This window comes from Macaca thibetana, chromosome 20, assembly GCF_024542745.1.
Source record: "Macaca thibetana thibetana isolate TM-01 chromosome 20, ASM2454274v1, whole genome shotgun sequence".
In the NCBI taxonomy this organism is placed as follows: Eukaryota; Metazoa; Chordata; class Mammalia; order Primates; family Cercopithecidae; genus Macaca; species Macaca thibetana.
The window spans coordinates 71,921,262-71,938,962 of NC_065597.1; the positions used below are offsets into that span (position 1 = coordinate 71,921,262).

General features: G+C 46.0%; 2 protein-coding genes across 5 annotated transcripts in view; both read left to right on the plus strand.

Moving 5' to 3' along the window:
- TRAP1 (TNF receptor associated protein 1) overlaps positions 1–17,701 on the plus strand; it is a 427,467-nt gene that overhangs the window by 299,264 nt on the left and 110,502 nt on the right. The gene's annotated exons all lie outside the window — the stretch shown is intronic.
- Positions 1–17,701, plus strand: part of CREBBP (CREB binding protein) — a 157,816-nt gene that overhangs the window by 101,159 nt on the left and 38,956 nt on the right. For all 4 annotated transcript variants that reach the window (XM_050774143.1, XM_050774145.1, XM_050774146.1 and 1 more), the window contains 5 exons: positions 3,068–3,192; positions 3,831–4,010; positions 7,513–7,929; positions 9,136–9,315; positions 10,579–10,768. In XM_050774143.1, coding sequence (XP_050630100.1) covers positions 3,068–3,192; positions 3,831–4,010; positions 7,513–7,929; positions 9,136–9,315; positions 10,579–10,768 — 1,092 coding nt within the window. The remainder of the gene's footprint in view (positions 1–3,067; positions 3,193–3,830; positions 4,011–7,512; positions 7,930–9,135; positions 9,316–10,578; positions 10,769–17,701) is intronic.

Consider the following 17,701-nt stretch of genomic DNA (forward strand, 5'->3'; position numbering starts at 1 on the left):
CTGGAGTGCAGTGACGTGATCTTGGATCACTGCAAGCCCTGCCTCCTGGGTTCACACCATTCTCCTGCCTTAGCCTCCCCAGCAGCTGGGACTACAGGCACCGGCCACCATGCCCGGCTAATTTTTTGTATTTTTAATAGAGATGGGGTTTCACTGTGTTAGACAGGATGGTCTTGATCTCCTGACCTTGTGATCCAGCTGCCTCAGCCTCCCAAAGTGCTGGGATTACAGGCATGAGAGCCCCTGCACCCAGCCTTAGCTTTTTTTAAATTTTATTTTATTTTATTTTACTTATTTATTTTGAGACAGAGTCTCACTCTGTTGCCCAGGCTGGAGTGCAGTGGTGCAATCTCGGCTCACTGCAAGCTCTGCCTCCTGGGTTCACGCTATTCTCCTGCCTCAGCTTCCCAAGTAGCTACAACTATAGGTGCCCACTACCACGTCCGGCTAATTTTTTGTATTTTTAGTAGAGACGGGGTTTCACTGTGTTAGCCAGGATGGTCTCGATCTCCTGACCTTGTGATCTGCCTGCCTCAGCCTCCCAAAGTGCTGGGATTGCAGTTGTGAGCCACTGCGCCCAGCCCAGCTTTTTATTTTTTTAATGGATGGTGAAGGGGCATGGTACATTAGTCTTAGGAAGAGTCTGAGAAAGAAGCACTCTAGATGTGGGGAGGGAGTGCTTCTCAGTGCTGAGAAGGAGAGGCATGCAAGACACTCCTAGACTGCTGAGCACTTGCACAGGCTGACATGGGGACGGCGTGGGCTGCTCCTGGCCCTAGGGGTTAAGCCCAGCTGGCTGGATGTCAACTTCTGGAGTGTGTGTACACACAGGTCCTGTGCCAGGTTGGGGTGGCAGCAGCTGTCTCAACAACCTTGAAAGTTTCTTAAGTAGAGAGCCTATGGTTTTTGGTTGATTGAAGCAGTGATTTTTATTTCGGGGCAGGGAGCATTTGAAAACCCTGTAGCTCTTGACTATTGAGACCCAAGCAGTAGGACATTTTTCCAGATTGTGAAACAAGGTGGTGACATTATCCAGAAGACTCTGAGGAAAGAGGCTTTATTGTGGTTTGCAGAGTAGTTTGGGAGGGAAGGTAGAAGAGATCATTTTAAAAGTTGTATTCGGGCCAGGCGCGGCGGCTCACGCCTGTAATCCCAGCACTTTAGGAGGCCGAAACAGGCAGATCACGAGGTCAGGAGATCGAGACCACCCTGGCTAACACAGTGAAACCCCGTCTGTACTAAAAATACAAAAAAAAATTAGCCAGGTGTGGTGGCGGGCGCCTGTAGTCCCAGCTTCTTGGGAGGCTGAGGCAGGAGAATGGCGTGAACCTGGGGGGCGGAGCTTGCAGTGAGCCGAGATCGCGCCACTGCACTTCAGCCTGGGCAACAGAGCGAGACTTCGTCTCAAAAAAATAAATAAATAAATAAGTTGTATTCATATTGCATCCTGGAAAAGACATGATAAGCTGATATTATGGAAAAAAACTTATCAGGGACTTGTTTTGATGGACTAGATTTGAGGGGTGAAAGAAATCAAGGAGTCAGGCTAGGCACAGTGGCTCACACCTGTAATCCCAGCACTTTGGGAGGTCGAAGCAGGAGGATCACTTGAGGTCAGGAGTTCGAGACCAGCCTGGCCAACATGGTGAAACCCCATCTCTATTAAAAATACAAAAATTAGCCGATCATGGTGGTGCACATCTGTAATCCCAGCTACTCAGAAGGCTGAGGCAGGACAGTCACTTGAACCCAGAAGGCAGAGGCTGCAGTGAGTTGAGATTGCACCACTGCACTCCAGCCGGAGCAACAAGAGCAAAACCCCATCTCAAAAAAAAAAAAAGAGAAAGAAATCAAGGAGTCAGAGAAATTGAGCCTTAGGAAAGTGGCTGGATGCTGTGTTGGGGATTGGTCCAGGACTTGGGCCTAAATAGGAGGATGCTGCTGGTGTGGGGTATGATGAGCATGCTGTTTACCAGCAGAATATTGGAATAGATGTTTTCTGGTTATGCACTTAGCATCCTCCCTACCAGCACATCTGGGTAAATACAGATTTGTTTAAATGCTGTTCCTTAGTAATTGTTTTTCATTTTGTTTAAAAAAATTCTCAAGGAGAGGGGAAGGTTACATTACAGACTCCCTGGAAAGTCTTCCTGGTCTGCACTGGCACTCAGTTATTTGAAGGTACCATTTCTGGGTAGTCGTTGAAGGTAGTGCTCCGTGAGAGAGTCATCCTTCGAGCCTTCTCATGACTACAGCACCGCTAAGGCAACACCTTCCAGAAATTCTCTCAGATTTTAGTGTTGGTCCTAAGACTTATTTGAACTGGTGCTTCTTTAGACTCAGAGTTTACAGAGTATTGTTATAAATTGGAAGGAACTAGACACCACAGTCTGGAGACACTTACTGGCTGTGAAGTGTCTTTCAGTGATGCGTTGCTCCTGTAAACTACAGGAGGCTGGGGTTGAGGATGGCTGACCCTTGGGCACTTCTTAATGCTTAAAGTGCTTGCAAAATTAAAAGAATGTTTGGAGTCTTAGCACAGATTCTAACAATGAATGTAAACCCAGCAGAGAGCTGGGAAGCCTCAGTTATGGGCGCCAGCTGCTCCGGAGGCATTAGGTATAGGTGTGCACAGAAGCTTGCCCTGGTCTCTGGAAACATCTCTTCTGTAGATTGTGGGGGTGCTGTCCTTTCAGGGCACCTCCTCACCCTCTTTGTTACTATGATACTTTGTTCGGTATTCTGTCCTCTGGCTCAGCTCTACCTCAGCCTCATTTAATGTCTCACTTACTTGTTCCTGTCTTACCCAACCTTATGCCTTCATGTCCTTGTCCTTCCCTCGAACCCCTCACCGTGCCACCCTCACCACCCCCACATTGATGCCATTTTCTCTGGATGTGGAGAAGTCTGTTCCTTCATCATCTTCATTGATTAATTGAGTGATTGCTTTTCAGTCTTCTGTTGCCTGTGTGTTCCATCTTATTTTACTTAGAGTTTATTTAGCAAGTTGTAATTCTGTTTTCCTGTGGGTGCTTTTCCTAATGAACCATTGTGGGTACATTTACAGGGATGAATTCGTTTAACCCCATGTCCTTGGGGAACGTCCAGTTGCCACAAGCACCCATGGGACCTCGTGCAGCCTCCCCAATGAACCACTCTGTCCAGATGAACAGCATGGGCTCAGTGCCAGGGGTAAGTGTTCTCTTTAGCTGTGCTGCAGATAGCCCTCCCTCTCACATGGAACATTAAGCAGCAGAATTCATGTCACTTGAGAATCCTGTGGTTCTTTCTTTGAATTTGGGTTTTGCTTTATTTCTTTCACCTCTCCTTTAAAAATTATCTTCATTACTACACAGAATTATTTGACTGTTAGTTATTTTATTGGAATAACAAATTCATAGGAATGTGTGACTTTGTGAGAATGTGGCAGTTCCAAGGCTGGAGAAGGCAGCCTCAGATATGTGGCCAGCAGGGAATTGTCAGCATCTATTGACCGAGAGCTCGCTCTTCCGAGGCTGCTTTCTAAACACTTTAGAGAACTCATAGGCAGGCATGTCTTAAATTTTAAATTATAGTCTGCTATTGATTTCTATTCAGAGGACATTTTGAAGCTGGCTCATTTGAGAGATTGCCTGAGAAAGTGTGTAAAGTGCCCAGGAGCCTGGGAGTTCTTAGCAAGTGGGGATCTCTTCCCATGAGGAAGGGCAGGATGTGAGCCCTGTGCTTGGCATCCTCTGGGGTTGTGAGGCCTTGGATCATTCTGGCTCACCTTGAAAACTCTGGCTGTCAGCTTTGGAACTACAGCTCTGGTGGTGCTTGTTGTCTTGTAGATGGCCATTTCTCCTTCCCGAATGCCTCAGCCTCCAAACATGATGGGTGCACACAGCAACAACATGATGGCCCAGGCGCCTGCTCAGAGCCAGTTTCTGCCACAGAACCAGTTCCCGCCATCCAGCGGGGCGATGAGTGTGGGCATGGGGCAGCCGCCAGCCCAAACAGGCGTGTCACAGGTACTGTGCCCCACTGGGAACCGTGCTCCCTAAAAGATAAAATTCTCGTTTTAAGGTGTTTTGTTTTGTTTTGTTTTTTCCTGTCTTCCTTTGTGGAAATTAAAATTCCACAATGCGCATTTCATTTCTGTGTATCAGCATCTCTTTTATTTTCCCCACCTTTGTCTTGTAGTCCTTACCTTGTTTGGACTTTTTCTTATCCTCTCTGAGTTAACTATATGCAAAAGTAGTAATGGATTTACATTTTTTGGTTTGTATGCTTTTGTGTTTTGATCTTGGAGTTTTTGTTTTCCTATTTTTTGTTTGTGTATTTTAAATTCTAAGTTTAATGTGACTCTGAGAGACATAAGGATTTTGTTGTTGTTGTTGTTGTTGAGACAGAGTCTCGCTCTGTTGCCCAGGCTAGACTGCAGTGGCCGGATCTCAGCTCACTGCAAGCTCCACCTCCCGGGTTTACGCCATTCTCCTGCCTCAGCCTCCCGAGTAGCTGGGACTACAGGCCCCCCCCACCTAGCCGGGCTAGTTTTTTGTATTTTTTAGTAGAGACGGGGTTTCACCGGGTTAGCCAGGATGGTCTCGATGTCCTGACCTCGTGATCCACCCGTCTTGGCCTCCCAAAGTGCTGGGATTACAGGCTTGAGCCACCGCGCCCGGCTGACATGAGGATTTTAAAAAGGGAGTGAAAAGGATCCGTGAATTCACTTTTGGTGATTCGGCTTTCTTATCTTTTGGCCTGTCCCCACTGCCAGGTGAAGTCAAGCTAATAGAATCATTTCAGTATTTCTCTTCTTGTTGAATGTTTTTAATTTCTCAATCTAGAGCTGAAGAAAATGATTTTCCATTTATTCCTTTTTTTTTCCTCTTTTGTTGTAGTGCATATGATTGCTACTGTATACAAAATATACATGTATTTAAAACAGACCAAATCCTCCCTAAAAGATAAAATTCTTGTTTTAAGTTGGTTGTTTTGTTTTGTTTTGTTTGAGACAGGGTCTCGCTCTGTTGTCCAGGCTGGTGCGATCTCAGCTCTGCAATCTCCACAGATTCAGAGCCGCAGGTTCAAGCGATTCTCCTGCCTAAGGCTGCCAAGTACCTGGGATTACAGACGCGCGCCACCACACCCAGCGTGTGTGTGTGTGTGTGTGTGTGTGTGTGTGTGTGTGTGTGTGTTTAGTAGAGATGGGTGTGTGTGTGTGTGTGTGTTTAGTAGAGATGGGTGTGTGTGTGTGTGTGTGTGTGTGTGTTCAGTAGAGATGGGGTTTCACCATGTTGGCCAGACTGATCTCAATCTGACATCAGGTAATCCACCCACCTCGGCCTCCCAAAGTGCTGGGATTACAGGCGTAAGCTGCTGCACCCAGCCTTGTTTTGAGTTTTTAATGTGAAATAATGCAGCATAAGTCATTATTATATATTAGATTTCCTCACTAAATAATTATTCTTAATTTTCCGTAACATTTCATTGCTCTAGAACAGGGATCAGCAAACTTCATGTAAAGGGCCAGATACTAAATATTTTCAGCTTTGCAGGCCATTCAGTCTTGGTTTTCATTTACTTCTGTTCTTGTAGTGCAGAAGCTGCCATGCTACATAAATGAGGTGGCTGTGTGCCAATAAAGCTTTATTTACAGAAACAAGCAGCTCAGTGTGTTTGGCCCTGGGATTTTGCCAACCCTTGCTCTAGAACAGTGATTCAGAATCATTTTTAAAATGTTCACAAATAATTCTGAAGTGCCTGCCCAGTATAGAACCACTGCACTGGAACAGTTCTCTTTCAGTAACTAATTTTGTGTGTGTGTGTGTGTGTGTGTGTCTGTGTGTGTTTCAGAATGTTTTTTAATTTTTAATTGTTAAGGAAGGGTACTTATGGATGTATATATTTATGGTCAATAACTTTTTTTCTTATTTTTATTTATTTTATAGTTCCCAGGTAAGAAGCAACTTTAAAAAAAAATACCTTTTTCTAAGCTAAGCTTAGAAAATGTTAAAGAACACTGAGTACATGTTATAGAACATGAAGCTTATAGGCTGAGTGAATGTACGGTAGCCCCCTGATCTGCCTTTTCACTTTCTGAGGTTTCAGTTACCTGGGGTCAACTGTGGTCCAAAAATATTAAATGGAAAATTCTGGGAATAAACAATTCATAAGTTTTAAATTAATTAGCCAGGCATGGTGGTGCATGCCTATAATCCCAGCTGCTGAAGAGGCTGAGGCAGGAGAATCGTTTGAACCCGGGAGGTGGAGGTTGCAGTGAGCCAAGATCATGCCATTGCACTCCAGCCTGGCTGACAGAGAGAGAGACTGTCTTAAAAAAAAAAAAAAAGATTTTAAATTGAGTGCCATTCCAACTTGCATGAACTCCCTCACCATCCACTCTGTGCCACCAGAGATATGAATCATTTATTTGTCCAGCATTTCCACACTGTAGACACTATCCGCCTGTTAGTCACTGAGTGTCCACCTTGGTTGTCAGATCCAAAAAATCTGGGTAAGTACCAGGTTCCGTACTATCTGCAGTTTCAGGCATTCCAAGAATGGGGGTCTTGGAATGTATCCGAGTGGATATGAGGGGACTGCTGTAGATGTGTTTGTTTAAGCCATAAGTTTCAATGGTTATTTTAATTATATAAATCAGACTATAAGAAATGTGTATAGTTTTATCATTATTGAGGAGTGCACATTACAAGTGTATAGCTCAATGAATTTTCACAAACAGAATACTCCCAAGAAAATGTGATTAAATTTCTATACATTTGGCTGGGCGCAGTGGCTCACCCCTGTAATCCCAGCACTTTGGGAGGCCGAGGTGGGAGGAACACTTGAGGTCAGGACTTCAAGACCAGCCTGGCCAACATAGTGAAACCCCATCTGTACTAAAAATACAAAAATTGTGCTGGGCGCTGTGGCTCACACCTGTAATCCCAGCACTTTGGGAGGCCGAGGCGGGCAGATCACGAGGTCAGGAGATCGAGATCATCCTGGCTAACATGGTGAAACCCCGTCTCTAGTAAAAATAAAAAAAATTAGCCGGGCGTGGTGGCGGGTGCCTGTAGTCCCAGCTACTCGGGAGGCTGAGGCAGGAGAATGGCGTGAACCCGGGAGGCGGAGCTTGCAGTGAGCTGAGATTGTACCACTGCACTCCAGCCTGGATGACAGAATGGAGTCTCAAAAAATAAATAAATAAATAAATAAATAAATAAATAAATAAATAAATAAAAATTTTAAAATAAAAATACACATACAAAAATTAGCCGGGCGTGGTGGTGGGCACCTGTAATCCCTGCTACTCAAAAAGCTGAGAAAGGAGAATTGCTTGAACCCGGGAGACGGAAGCTGCAGTGAGCCAAGATAGCACCATTGTATTCCAGCCTGGGCGACAAGAGTGAAACTCTGTCTCAAAAAAAACAAGAAAAAAAATGTCATACATTTAATTTTTCAAATGTTTTGTCACATTTTCAAACGTGGGAAATAAGTTTAACATACTCTGTCCAATTCTTATAGGGACAGGTGCCTGGTGCTGCTCTTCCTAACCCTCTCAACATGCTAGGGCCTCAGGCCAGCCAGCTGCCTTGCCCTCCAGTGACACAGTCACCATTGCACCCAACACCGCCTCCTGCTTCCACGGCTGCTGGCATGCCATCTCTCCAGCACACGACACCACCTGGGATGACTCCTCCCCAGCCAGCAGCTGCCACTCAGCCATCAACTCCTGTGTCATCTTCTGGGCAGACTCCCACCCCGACTCCTGGCTCAGTGCCCAGTGCTACGCAAACGCAGAGCACCCCTACAGTCCAAGCAGCAGCCCAGGCCCAGGTGACCCCACAACCTCAAACCCCAGTTCAGCCCCCGTCTGTGGCTACCCCTCAGTCGTCGCAGCAACAGCCGACGCCTGTGCACGCCCAGCCTCCTGGCACACCGGTAAGCCTCTCTCTGTCTGCTGTTTTTGGGTCAAGACTCTTAGAAAATTATTTTCCCATAAAAATTGTCTGTCGGGCCAGGTGCAGTGGTTCACACCTGTAATTTCAGCACCTTGGGAGGACAAGGTGGGAGAATCACTTGAGCCCATGAGTTCAAGACCAACCTGGGCAACATAGTGAGACCTCGTCTCTACAAAAAAAAAAAATTTTAACTAGACAAGTATGGTGGTGTGTGCCTGTAGTCCCAGCCACTCAGAAGGCTTAGGTGGGAAGATCACTTGAGCCTAGCAGGTGCAGGTTACAGTGAGCCAAGATCGCACCACTGTACTCCAGCCTGGGCTACAGAGCGAGGCATTGTCATCTTTTGTTTGTTTACTTAAAACTCCATTGAGGCTGGGCACGGTGGTTGACGCCTGTAATCCCACCACTTTGGGAGGCTGAGGTGGGTGGATCACCGGAGGTCAAGAGTTCGAGACCAGCCTGGCCAAAATTGTGAAACCTTGTCTCCACAAAAATTAGCCAGGCATGATGGCGGGTGCCTGTATTCCCAGCTACTCGGGAAGCTGAGGCGGGAGAATCGCCTCAGCCTAGGAGGCAGAAATTGTATTGAGCTGAGATCACGCCATTGCACTCCAGCCTAGGTGACAGAGCGAGACTCCGTCTCAAAAAAAAACAAAAAACAACTCCATTGAGTAAGAATTTGCAAGCTAGGAATTCTTTTAGTGGTTCCTTCTTGTGATGTTCATTTACTCCCTCAGCCCCCGTGTTCCTACCGTTCACACAGGCTGGATAACACTCTGTCTTTGGGTAAGCGCTTGATTTCCCTCCCTTCAGATGTGCTTAGACATTCATAATTCAGCCTTTTACCATACACGTTAACCACCGTATTGAAGGGAATTAATTTCAAAATATGAAGTTTCATGATTTAGCTAGAAAACTTCGAGAAAATAATTTTATATCAAAGTTTGAAAAGCTCTGCTGTTTCCTCTACCTTTGTGGCAAGACCTGAGTTGTGCCTCTGGCTGCTGTTACCTCCCTCTAGAACTTATTCCTACTTTAACCTCTGTTCTTTGGTTTCACAGAAGGGCACCTGCTGGATCAGTATTGAGAAGTCTTAACGGGAAATTGTAGGTTGCATGAGCAGCATAGTTGAAGATCATTTATGTTGCCTTGCTTACTGAAGTCAGTGCTTTTGGTTTTTTCACAGCTTTCCCAGGCAGCAGCCAGCATTGATAACAGGGTCCCTACCCCCTCCTCGGTGGCCAGTGCAGAAACCAATTCCCAGCAGCCAGGTCCTGACGTACCTGTGCTGGAAATGAAGGTGGAGACCCAGACGGAGGACACTGAGCCCGATCCTGGTGAATCCAAAGGGGAGCCCAGGTCTGAGGTGGGTGCTGCTCCCTAGGAATGTGTTGATGGCTGTGTGTCACAACTTCCCCCAGGTGTCCTTGGGCGAGGCTTGGAGCCTGCCATGGGTATCCCTGACTTTAGTTAAAATATTCTGGTCGAATGTGGGCTCAGAGTTCAGTATGTAGGAAACTGATTTAAAACAGCTTGGTTTTTTCATTTTTAAATATGAGGGGTGGGTTTATTTTGCCAGAAATGAAGAATACTGGCCTATATTTGAAATATTTGAATCATCCAACAGCCTTTTATTTGATGTTCTCCATTCATTTCTAGTTCTGCAGAGGTAGACTACAGAAGGGGTGGTGGATTCATTTACTAATTAACCTATGACAGAAGTGAAAACTGGCAGACCGTGGGCTGGATCCAGCCTGTAAATGTGTTTGGCCCACACAATACCTTAAAAATCAGGAAATTGCAAATAAAACTCTAGATTTCTGGCTTTTCTTGAAAAATGAGATGCTTTCAGCATTGTGCCTGCATCCCTGTGTGACAACAGTCTGGTTGTAAACACCAGCTGTGGCGGGTTCTCCAGTTAGCCACAGTCCCCAGTGCTCCTTCCTGTCTCATACCACACCTCCTGCCTCTGAAAAGGACTTTCGGTCCCTGCCCCAGCTTTCAAGGAGATTCTTATTCCAAATTAAGAAATATCTGTATGTGAAAAATCTGAGTATGTGCAATTTTTAAAGCACTTTTACATTTAAAAACTTTTAAATTAGGCTGGGCATTGTGGCTCATGCCTGTAATCCCAGCACTTTGGGAGGCCGAGGCGGGTGGATCACTTGAGGTCAGGAGTTTCAGACCAGCCTGGCCAACATGATGAAACCCCATCTCTACCAGAAATACAAAAAATTAGCCAAGCGTGGTGGCATGCACCTGTAATCCCAGCTACTCAGGAGGCTGAGGCAGGAGAATTGCTTGAACCCAGGAGGCGGAGGTTGCACTGAGCCAAGATCATGCCACTGCACTCCAGCCTGGGTGTCAGACTCCATCTCAAAAAAAAAAAAAAAAAAAAAAATCACTTTTAAATTTAGGACCATAATTGCACTGACTCTGTATTGAAGTGACTTAATGAACACCAAGTACTTTATTTCTTCTTCTGAAAGAGAAGAGGAATCATAAATGCAACTCTGACTAGAGGAAGGTTTTAACAAACCCATCTTAGGCTTGTAAGAGCCTTCCAGTGAGGCTGAGGTAACATAAAGGTGTTTAATATTTGTGTGTTATCTGTAATGTTTTTCTCAAGATGATGGAGGAGGATTTGCAAGGAGCTTCCCAAGTTAAAGAAGAAACAGACACAGCAGAGCAGAAATCAGAACCAATGGAAGTGGATGAAAAGAAACCTGAAGTGAAAGTAGAAGTTAAAGAGGAAGAAGAGAGTAGCACTAACGGCACAGCCTCTCAGTCAACATCTCCTTCGCAGCCACGCAAAAAAAGTAGGCTGTTTATTCATTACCTTATTAAACCATGCTGCTTTTCCACGGTGTTGGGATTCCACGTGGAGGATTAGAAGCTAAAGTAGAAACGTAATTCTATCTGCCCTTTTACCTTTCTTGCCTGCCATTCCACAGACTTTCCCTTGCAGAAACACTGAGGCTGAGCAGGACCCCAGCCCTGTGCCTGTGGGGCTCATGGTAGGAGTGAGAGATGAGCTATGACTCTGAGGCCACCCTGGCTGCAGAGCTGTCTTCTGAGATGATGCTGGCAGGGGCCAGGGTTGAAATGTGTCTGGGTCCTTGAGCAGGCTAAGGAGCTTGGCTTTACTCATAAAAGTGTAAAGAACCAGTGATGTATGTGAGTGGGAAAATAACCAAAAAAGCCATAATTTAAGGAAAATGATCATTATGACAGCACAGGGGTGAGCTGGAGGCAGTTTTCTGCTGGTGCAGTGAGGAAGCTGAGCATGCAGAGTGAGGGGCAGGGTGGTGCCTAGGGACCCCATGTAGGGAGACATGGGGAGGGGTAGGTTAGGCAGCTTTGGGGTCTGAGATGTGTGGGATAAGCCCGCCTCACAGTGGAAGTTGGATGGAATCCATTTGAGATGTATCCAAAGTAAAGAGATAACAGGGTATCAGAAAATTGTCAAGTGAACCTTAGAAATGGGATTTGGGACTCAGAAAGTCCAAGGCTGCAGATGACACTTTTGGGAAAGATTGCAGAGAAATGTTAGAGACTGAGACCATGTTACTCTGCAGCTGGAAGGGGACCCTCGAGAGTGTGGAGTACAGTGAATCTTAGGGCTTTTTATGCTCTTAGAAATTGAGGGCCCCAGAGAGTTGTTGTTTGTGTGGATTACCTATCATTGCTTACTCTATTGGAAATTAAAATTGAGAAATTTGAGTACAGGGCTCACACCTGTAATCCCAGCACTTTGGGAGGCCTTGATGAGAGGTTTGCTTATGCCGGGATTTCAAAACCAGCCTGAGCAACATAGCAAGACTCCATCTCTACAAAACTAAAATAAAATTAGCTAAGTGTGGTGGTGCACGCTACAGCGGAAGCAGCAGGATCGCCTGAGCCTATAAGTTTGAGGCTACAGTGAGCCCAGATCACATCACTGCACTCTAGCCTAGGAGACAAAGTAAGATTATTGTCTCAAAAAAAAGAGAAAAATTTTTAAATATTTAGTTCATTTAAAATAGTCTGTTGGCCGGGCGCGGTGGCTCAAGCCTGTAATCCCAGCACTTTGGGAGGCCGAGACGGGCGGATCACGAGTTCAGGAGATCGAGACCATCCTGGCTAACACAGTGAAACCCCGTCTCTACTAAAATACAAAAAAAAAAAAAATTAGCCGGGCGAGGTGGCGGGCGCCTGTACTCCCAGCTACTCGAGAGGCTGAGGCAGGAGAATGGCGTGAACCCGGGAGGCGGGGCTTGCAGTGAGCTGAGATCCGGCCACTGCACTCCAGCCTGGGCAACAGAGCTAGACTCCGTCTCAAAAAAATAAATAAATAAATAAAATAAAATAAAATAGTCTGTTACATGGCACCCATAGAAAACATTTATATGAAAAATAATTTTTCCAAAACAAAAATAAGAATAATGATGTTATTAAGGGCATCTGCCTCTGCATTTACTGTGTTGTGATTGGTTATTTTGGTTGAAGTGTGTGAAGAAAATCCTGTAGTTGGTAAAGGGAGAAGTATTTTCATAGCCTTTTCAGCTGATTGTGGATAGTCTTTGATACTATACCAAAATTAAACCAGTGAAAGTTTCTTAAAGGTTAGTTACGACATTGAACCAGAATCTGTAGCACTGGATATTTCATACTCTATGACATTAGAATCCATTGATCCATCTTGTACTTGGAATGGATGGTTTGTGCTTGCATTATTTTTTTTTCAATTGACACTAAGTTCTGCAGATTTTCCATATGTTAACATATTTCACTATACAGTGTCAAAAAAAAATCACATTTGTTAATACCACCATCAGTCTCTTCAAACAAGTCTTACCAACTTTGAAAAGCAGGGCGTGCGTGGTGGCTCACGCCTGTAATCTCAGCATTTTGGGAGGCTGAGGGGGAAAGTTTGCTTGAGCCCAGGAATTCAGGGTCTATGATTGTACCACTGCACTCTAGCCTGGATCTCAGGAGTTCAAGACCAGCCTAGGCAACATGGCGAAACCTAATCTCTATTAAAAAAAAAAAAAGCTGGGCATGGGTAGTGCATGCCTGTAGCTGCAGCTACTCAAGATGTTGAAGTGGGAGAATCACCTGAGCCTGGGAGGTCAAAGATGCAGTGAGCCATGATCATGCCACTGTACTCCAGCCTGGGTGACAGAGTGAGGCCCTGTCTCAAAAAGTAATAGTAATAATAAATTTTGAGACGATTTCAAGCCCATGTACAGGTTTTCCAAAACATTTGATTTTTTAATGAAAGTCCAGATTTTATCATTGGCAACAAATATTGTCAGTTGTCCTTGAAGTAACTGTCCCTCTTTGTTCATTTCTGAGAAAATGTCTGACATATAACTAGAGTTAGTAACTATAGCTTATCTCTCAGTCATTCTTGAAAGTTTTAAGGGGTCCATGAGGGCAAGCAGCTACTTCAGCTGTAAATTCTGACACTTGCACAAGTACTGCCTCCTAATGTGGCCACTGTGCATATGCAGCACACATCTTTTATTCTGTGTGATGAGATACACTGAATATTTCATCACACAGACTAAAAGACATGTACCAGGAGGCCAGGCGCGGTGGCTCAAGCCTGTAATCCCAGCATTTTGGGCGGCCGAGGCGGGCGGATCACGAGGTCAGGAGATCAAGACCATCCTGGCTAACACGGTGAAACCCCGTCTCTACTAAACAAAATATAAAAAATTAGCCAGGCATGGTGGCAGGCACTTGTAGTCCCAGCTACTCGGGAGACTGAAGCAGGAGAATGGCATGAACCCGGGAGGCAGAGCTTGCGGTGAGCCGAGATCGCGCCACTGCAGTCCAGCCTGGGCGACAGAGTGAGACTCCGTCTCAAAAAAAAAAAAAAAAGATGTACCAAAGGCTGAGCTTTAATACAAGGAATACTTCTTACCACCTCGTCAAGAATATTTTTTCGGCCAGGTGTGGTAGCTCACGTCTGTATTCTCAGCACTTTGAAAGGCCAAAGTGGGAGGATCACTTGAAGCCAGGAGTTCAAGACCAGCCTGAGCAACATAGTAAGACCCTGTCTCTACAAAAAATTAAAAATTAGCCAAGTGTGGTGGTGCCTGCCTGTAGTCCTGGCTACTCAGGAGGCTGGGGCAGCAGGGTCACTTGAGCTCAGGGGTCCAAGGCTGCAGCAAGCTGTGATGGCACTGTTGGACTCCAACCTGGACAACAGAGCAAGGCCCTATCTCAAAAATAACTAAGAAATGAGTGGGCACAGTGGCTCCCACCTATAATCCCAGCTCTTTGGGAGGCCAAGACAGGAGGATCACTTACAGCCAGGAGTTCAAGACCAGCCTGGGCAATGTAGTAAGACCCTGTCTCTATAAAACAATTTAAAAATTAGCCAGGTGTGGTAGTGCACCTGTGGTCCCAGTGGCTCAGAAGGCTGAGGTGGGAGGATTGCTTGAGCCGAAGAGGTTGAGGCTGCAGTGAACCATGATTGTGCCAATGCATTCTAGCCTGGATGAGAGAGTGAGACCCTGTCTCAAAAATAAAGAATATTTTTTCTTGGCCGGAAGCAGTGGCTCATGCCTGTAATCCAAGGACTTTGGGAGGCTAAGGCAGGAGGGATACTTGAGGCCAGGAGTTCAAAGCAGCCTGGGCAACATAGCAAGAACCCATCTCTACCAAAAAAAAAAAAATTTTTTTTAAACAAATTTTCTTAAGCATGGCTGGTATTTTTTTCTTGGGACTGTACAGCAGCAGCAGCGTATGATAACAATAGAGTTTGATGATGTTGGCTTTCATTTCCTTTGCTTTTGCTTTTTAGCCGGGTGTGGCAGCATTCACCTGTAGTCCCAGCTACTCAGGAGGCTGAGGCAGGAGAATCACTTGAACCCAGGAGGCGGAGGTTGCAGTGAGCCGAGATCACACCACTGCACTGCAGCCTGGGCAGTGGAGTGAGACTCCATCTCAAAAAAAGAAAGATTGCTTTTTCCCATCTGTGCAGATGTCTGACGTAGCGCAAAAGGCAAATGATGATCTAGTGTTGTAGAAGTTGTTTCAGGCCGGGCGTGGGGCTCACACCTGTAACCCCAGCACTTTGGGAGGCCGAGGCGGGCGGACCACCTGAGCTCAGGCGTTCCAGACCAGCCTGGCCAGCATGGTGAAACCCTGTCTCTACTAAAAATACAGAAATTAGTTGGGCATGGTGGCGCATGCCTGTAATCCCAGCTACTTGGGAGGCTGAGGCAGAAGAATCACTTGAACCCAGGAGGCGGAGGTTGCAGGGAGCTGAGACCGTGCCATTGCACTCCAGACTGGGCAACAAGAGAGAAACTTCATCTCAAAACAAAACAAAATTGTTTCAAGCTGGGCATTGGGGGGGTCACACCTGCAATTCCAGCACTTTTGGAGGATCACTTGAGGGCCAGAGTTCAAGACCAGCCTGGGCAACATGGTGAGACCCTGTGTCTACAGAAAAAATAAAAATATAGCTGGTTGTGGCACGCTTATAGTCCTTGCTACTCATGAGGCAAAGTTAGGAGAGTTGCTTGAGCCTAGAAGGTCAAGGTTGCATGCAGTGAGCTGTGATTATACTGCTGTACTCCAGAAGACCTCGTCTCAAAAAAAAAAAAAAAAGTTTCAGTTTTGATGAAATAATTTTCATCTTACAGTACATAGATAACTTGAGCACCTAAAATGTGACCAGGGTGGCTGGGCGCGGGGGCTCACGCCCATAATCCCAGCACTTTGGGAGGACGAGGCAGGTGGATCACGAGGTCAGGAGATTGAGACCATCCTGGCTAACACGGTGAAACCCCGTCTCTACTAAAATTACAAAAAATTAGCCGGGCGCGGTGGCAGGCGCCTGTAGTCCCAGCTACTCGGGAGGCTGAGGCAGGAGAATGGCGTGAACTCTGGAGGCGGAGCTTGCAGTGAGCAGAGATCGCACCACTGCACTCCAGCCTGGGCGACAGAGCAAGACTCTGTCTCAAAAAAAAAAAAAAAGTGACCAGGGTGACCGAGGAACTGAGTTTTTATTTTTTGTAATATTATTCATTTGATGAAATTTCTCATTTGGTGAAATTTCAGTAGTCACAGGGGCTGGGGACTGAGATATGAGACAGCAGCCTCCAAGGGCCTGAGAGACGCATTTTTGGGAGCTGCTGGTGCGCTGCAGCAACCCTGCCGTGTGTGCAGTTCACACACACTCCTGACTTCACTTCTGCACATGTGGGATCTTCTTACAGAAAGGTGCTGGTAAAGACAGGAGTTTGAAAATGCTCTCCTCGGCCGGGTGCAGTGGCTCACGCCTGTACGAGATCGCACCACTGCGCTCCAGCCTGGGCAAGGGCGAAACTCTGTCTCAAAAAAAAAAGAGAGAGAGAAAATGCTCTCCTCAGCAGGGAATTTTGAATAGTTATTTAATGAATGAATAAATGGTCAACCAAAGTGACCCTTGTTTCAGGCCCTGTCACTCCCAATTACCACTGGGGCGGTGACAGGGTCTAGAACAGGGTCTGCAGGCCTTCTCCGTGCAGAGGCCTGGTGTTCCATGCTGTGGGCTTTGTGCATCCTGAGGCCTCTGTTACCACTCCTCAGTGCTGCCACTGTGGTGCGGAGGCAGCTACAGATCCTATATGAACGAATGAGCATAGCTATGCACCAATAAAGCTGTATTTTTGGAGACTAACACTTGAATTTTGTGTGATTTTCACATGTCATGAAATAATATTCTTTTCTTTTTTTTCTGCCAAACGTTAAAGAATGTGAAATCCATTGTTAGCTCTTGGGCCATACAGAAAAGCAAGCAGCTGGCGACATTTGGCCTGTTGGTCATAATTTGCCAGCCCCTCATTTAGAGAAATCAAAAGGCTATTCGTTACATAATTGTTTTCTTATAATGAGTTATTCAAAGACTACCAAATGCTACTTCATCTCTGCATAAAACAGAAGAAAGGAGTTAGTGTGAAGCAAGGATGTGTGTTTCTGATGCTTCTGAAGGGCACATCTGCACCCTAGACCAGGCCTTTGCACTTTCAAGTGCTGGGGACCGTGTGCTTGAGTGCTGCATCTCGGGGTTTTTACCTGGTTGCCCAGACCTCAAGCCGCTATCGGAGGTCTGAAGCAGCCAGGTGCCCTAGAGAGGAGGTGGTGTCTGCGGAGGTTGGTCAAGAGTCTGGATCCTGGGCTCTGATGGGAATGAGCCCTGAGGCATGTTCTTGGTGCGCCTGTTTTCATCTCTAAAGTGAGCCTCTTAAACAAATGGGGTTTTCCTTCGAATTTTAACTTTTGCTTTCACCAGTTAGGAATCATATGGTGCTTTCTAGAATTTGTCAAGTTAGACCATCTCCACCCCACACAAAATTGATGGCAGATCCATGTACCTCATACTTGCCCCTTCCCAACTGGAACTTTAAATGTTTACCATATTTTAATCTGATTTTTAAATTACAGTTTCCCACTTATCTGTTGTAAGAAATCTTTTCAGCTGGGGGCGGTGGCTCACACCTGTAATCCCAGCACTTTGGGAGGCTGAGGAGAGCAGATCACCTGAGGTCGGGAGTTCGACACCAGCCTGACCAATATGGAGAAACCCAGTCTCTACTAAAAATACAAAATTAGCTGGGTGTGGTGGCACACGCCTGTAATGCCAACTACTCGGAAGGCTGAGGCAGGAGAATCGCTTGAACCCGGGAGGCGGAGGTTGCACTGAACTGAGTTCGTGCCATTGTACTCTAGCCTAGGCAACAAGAGCAAAACTCCATTTCAAAAAAAAATAT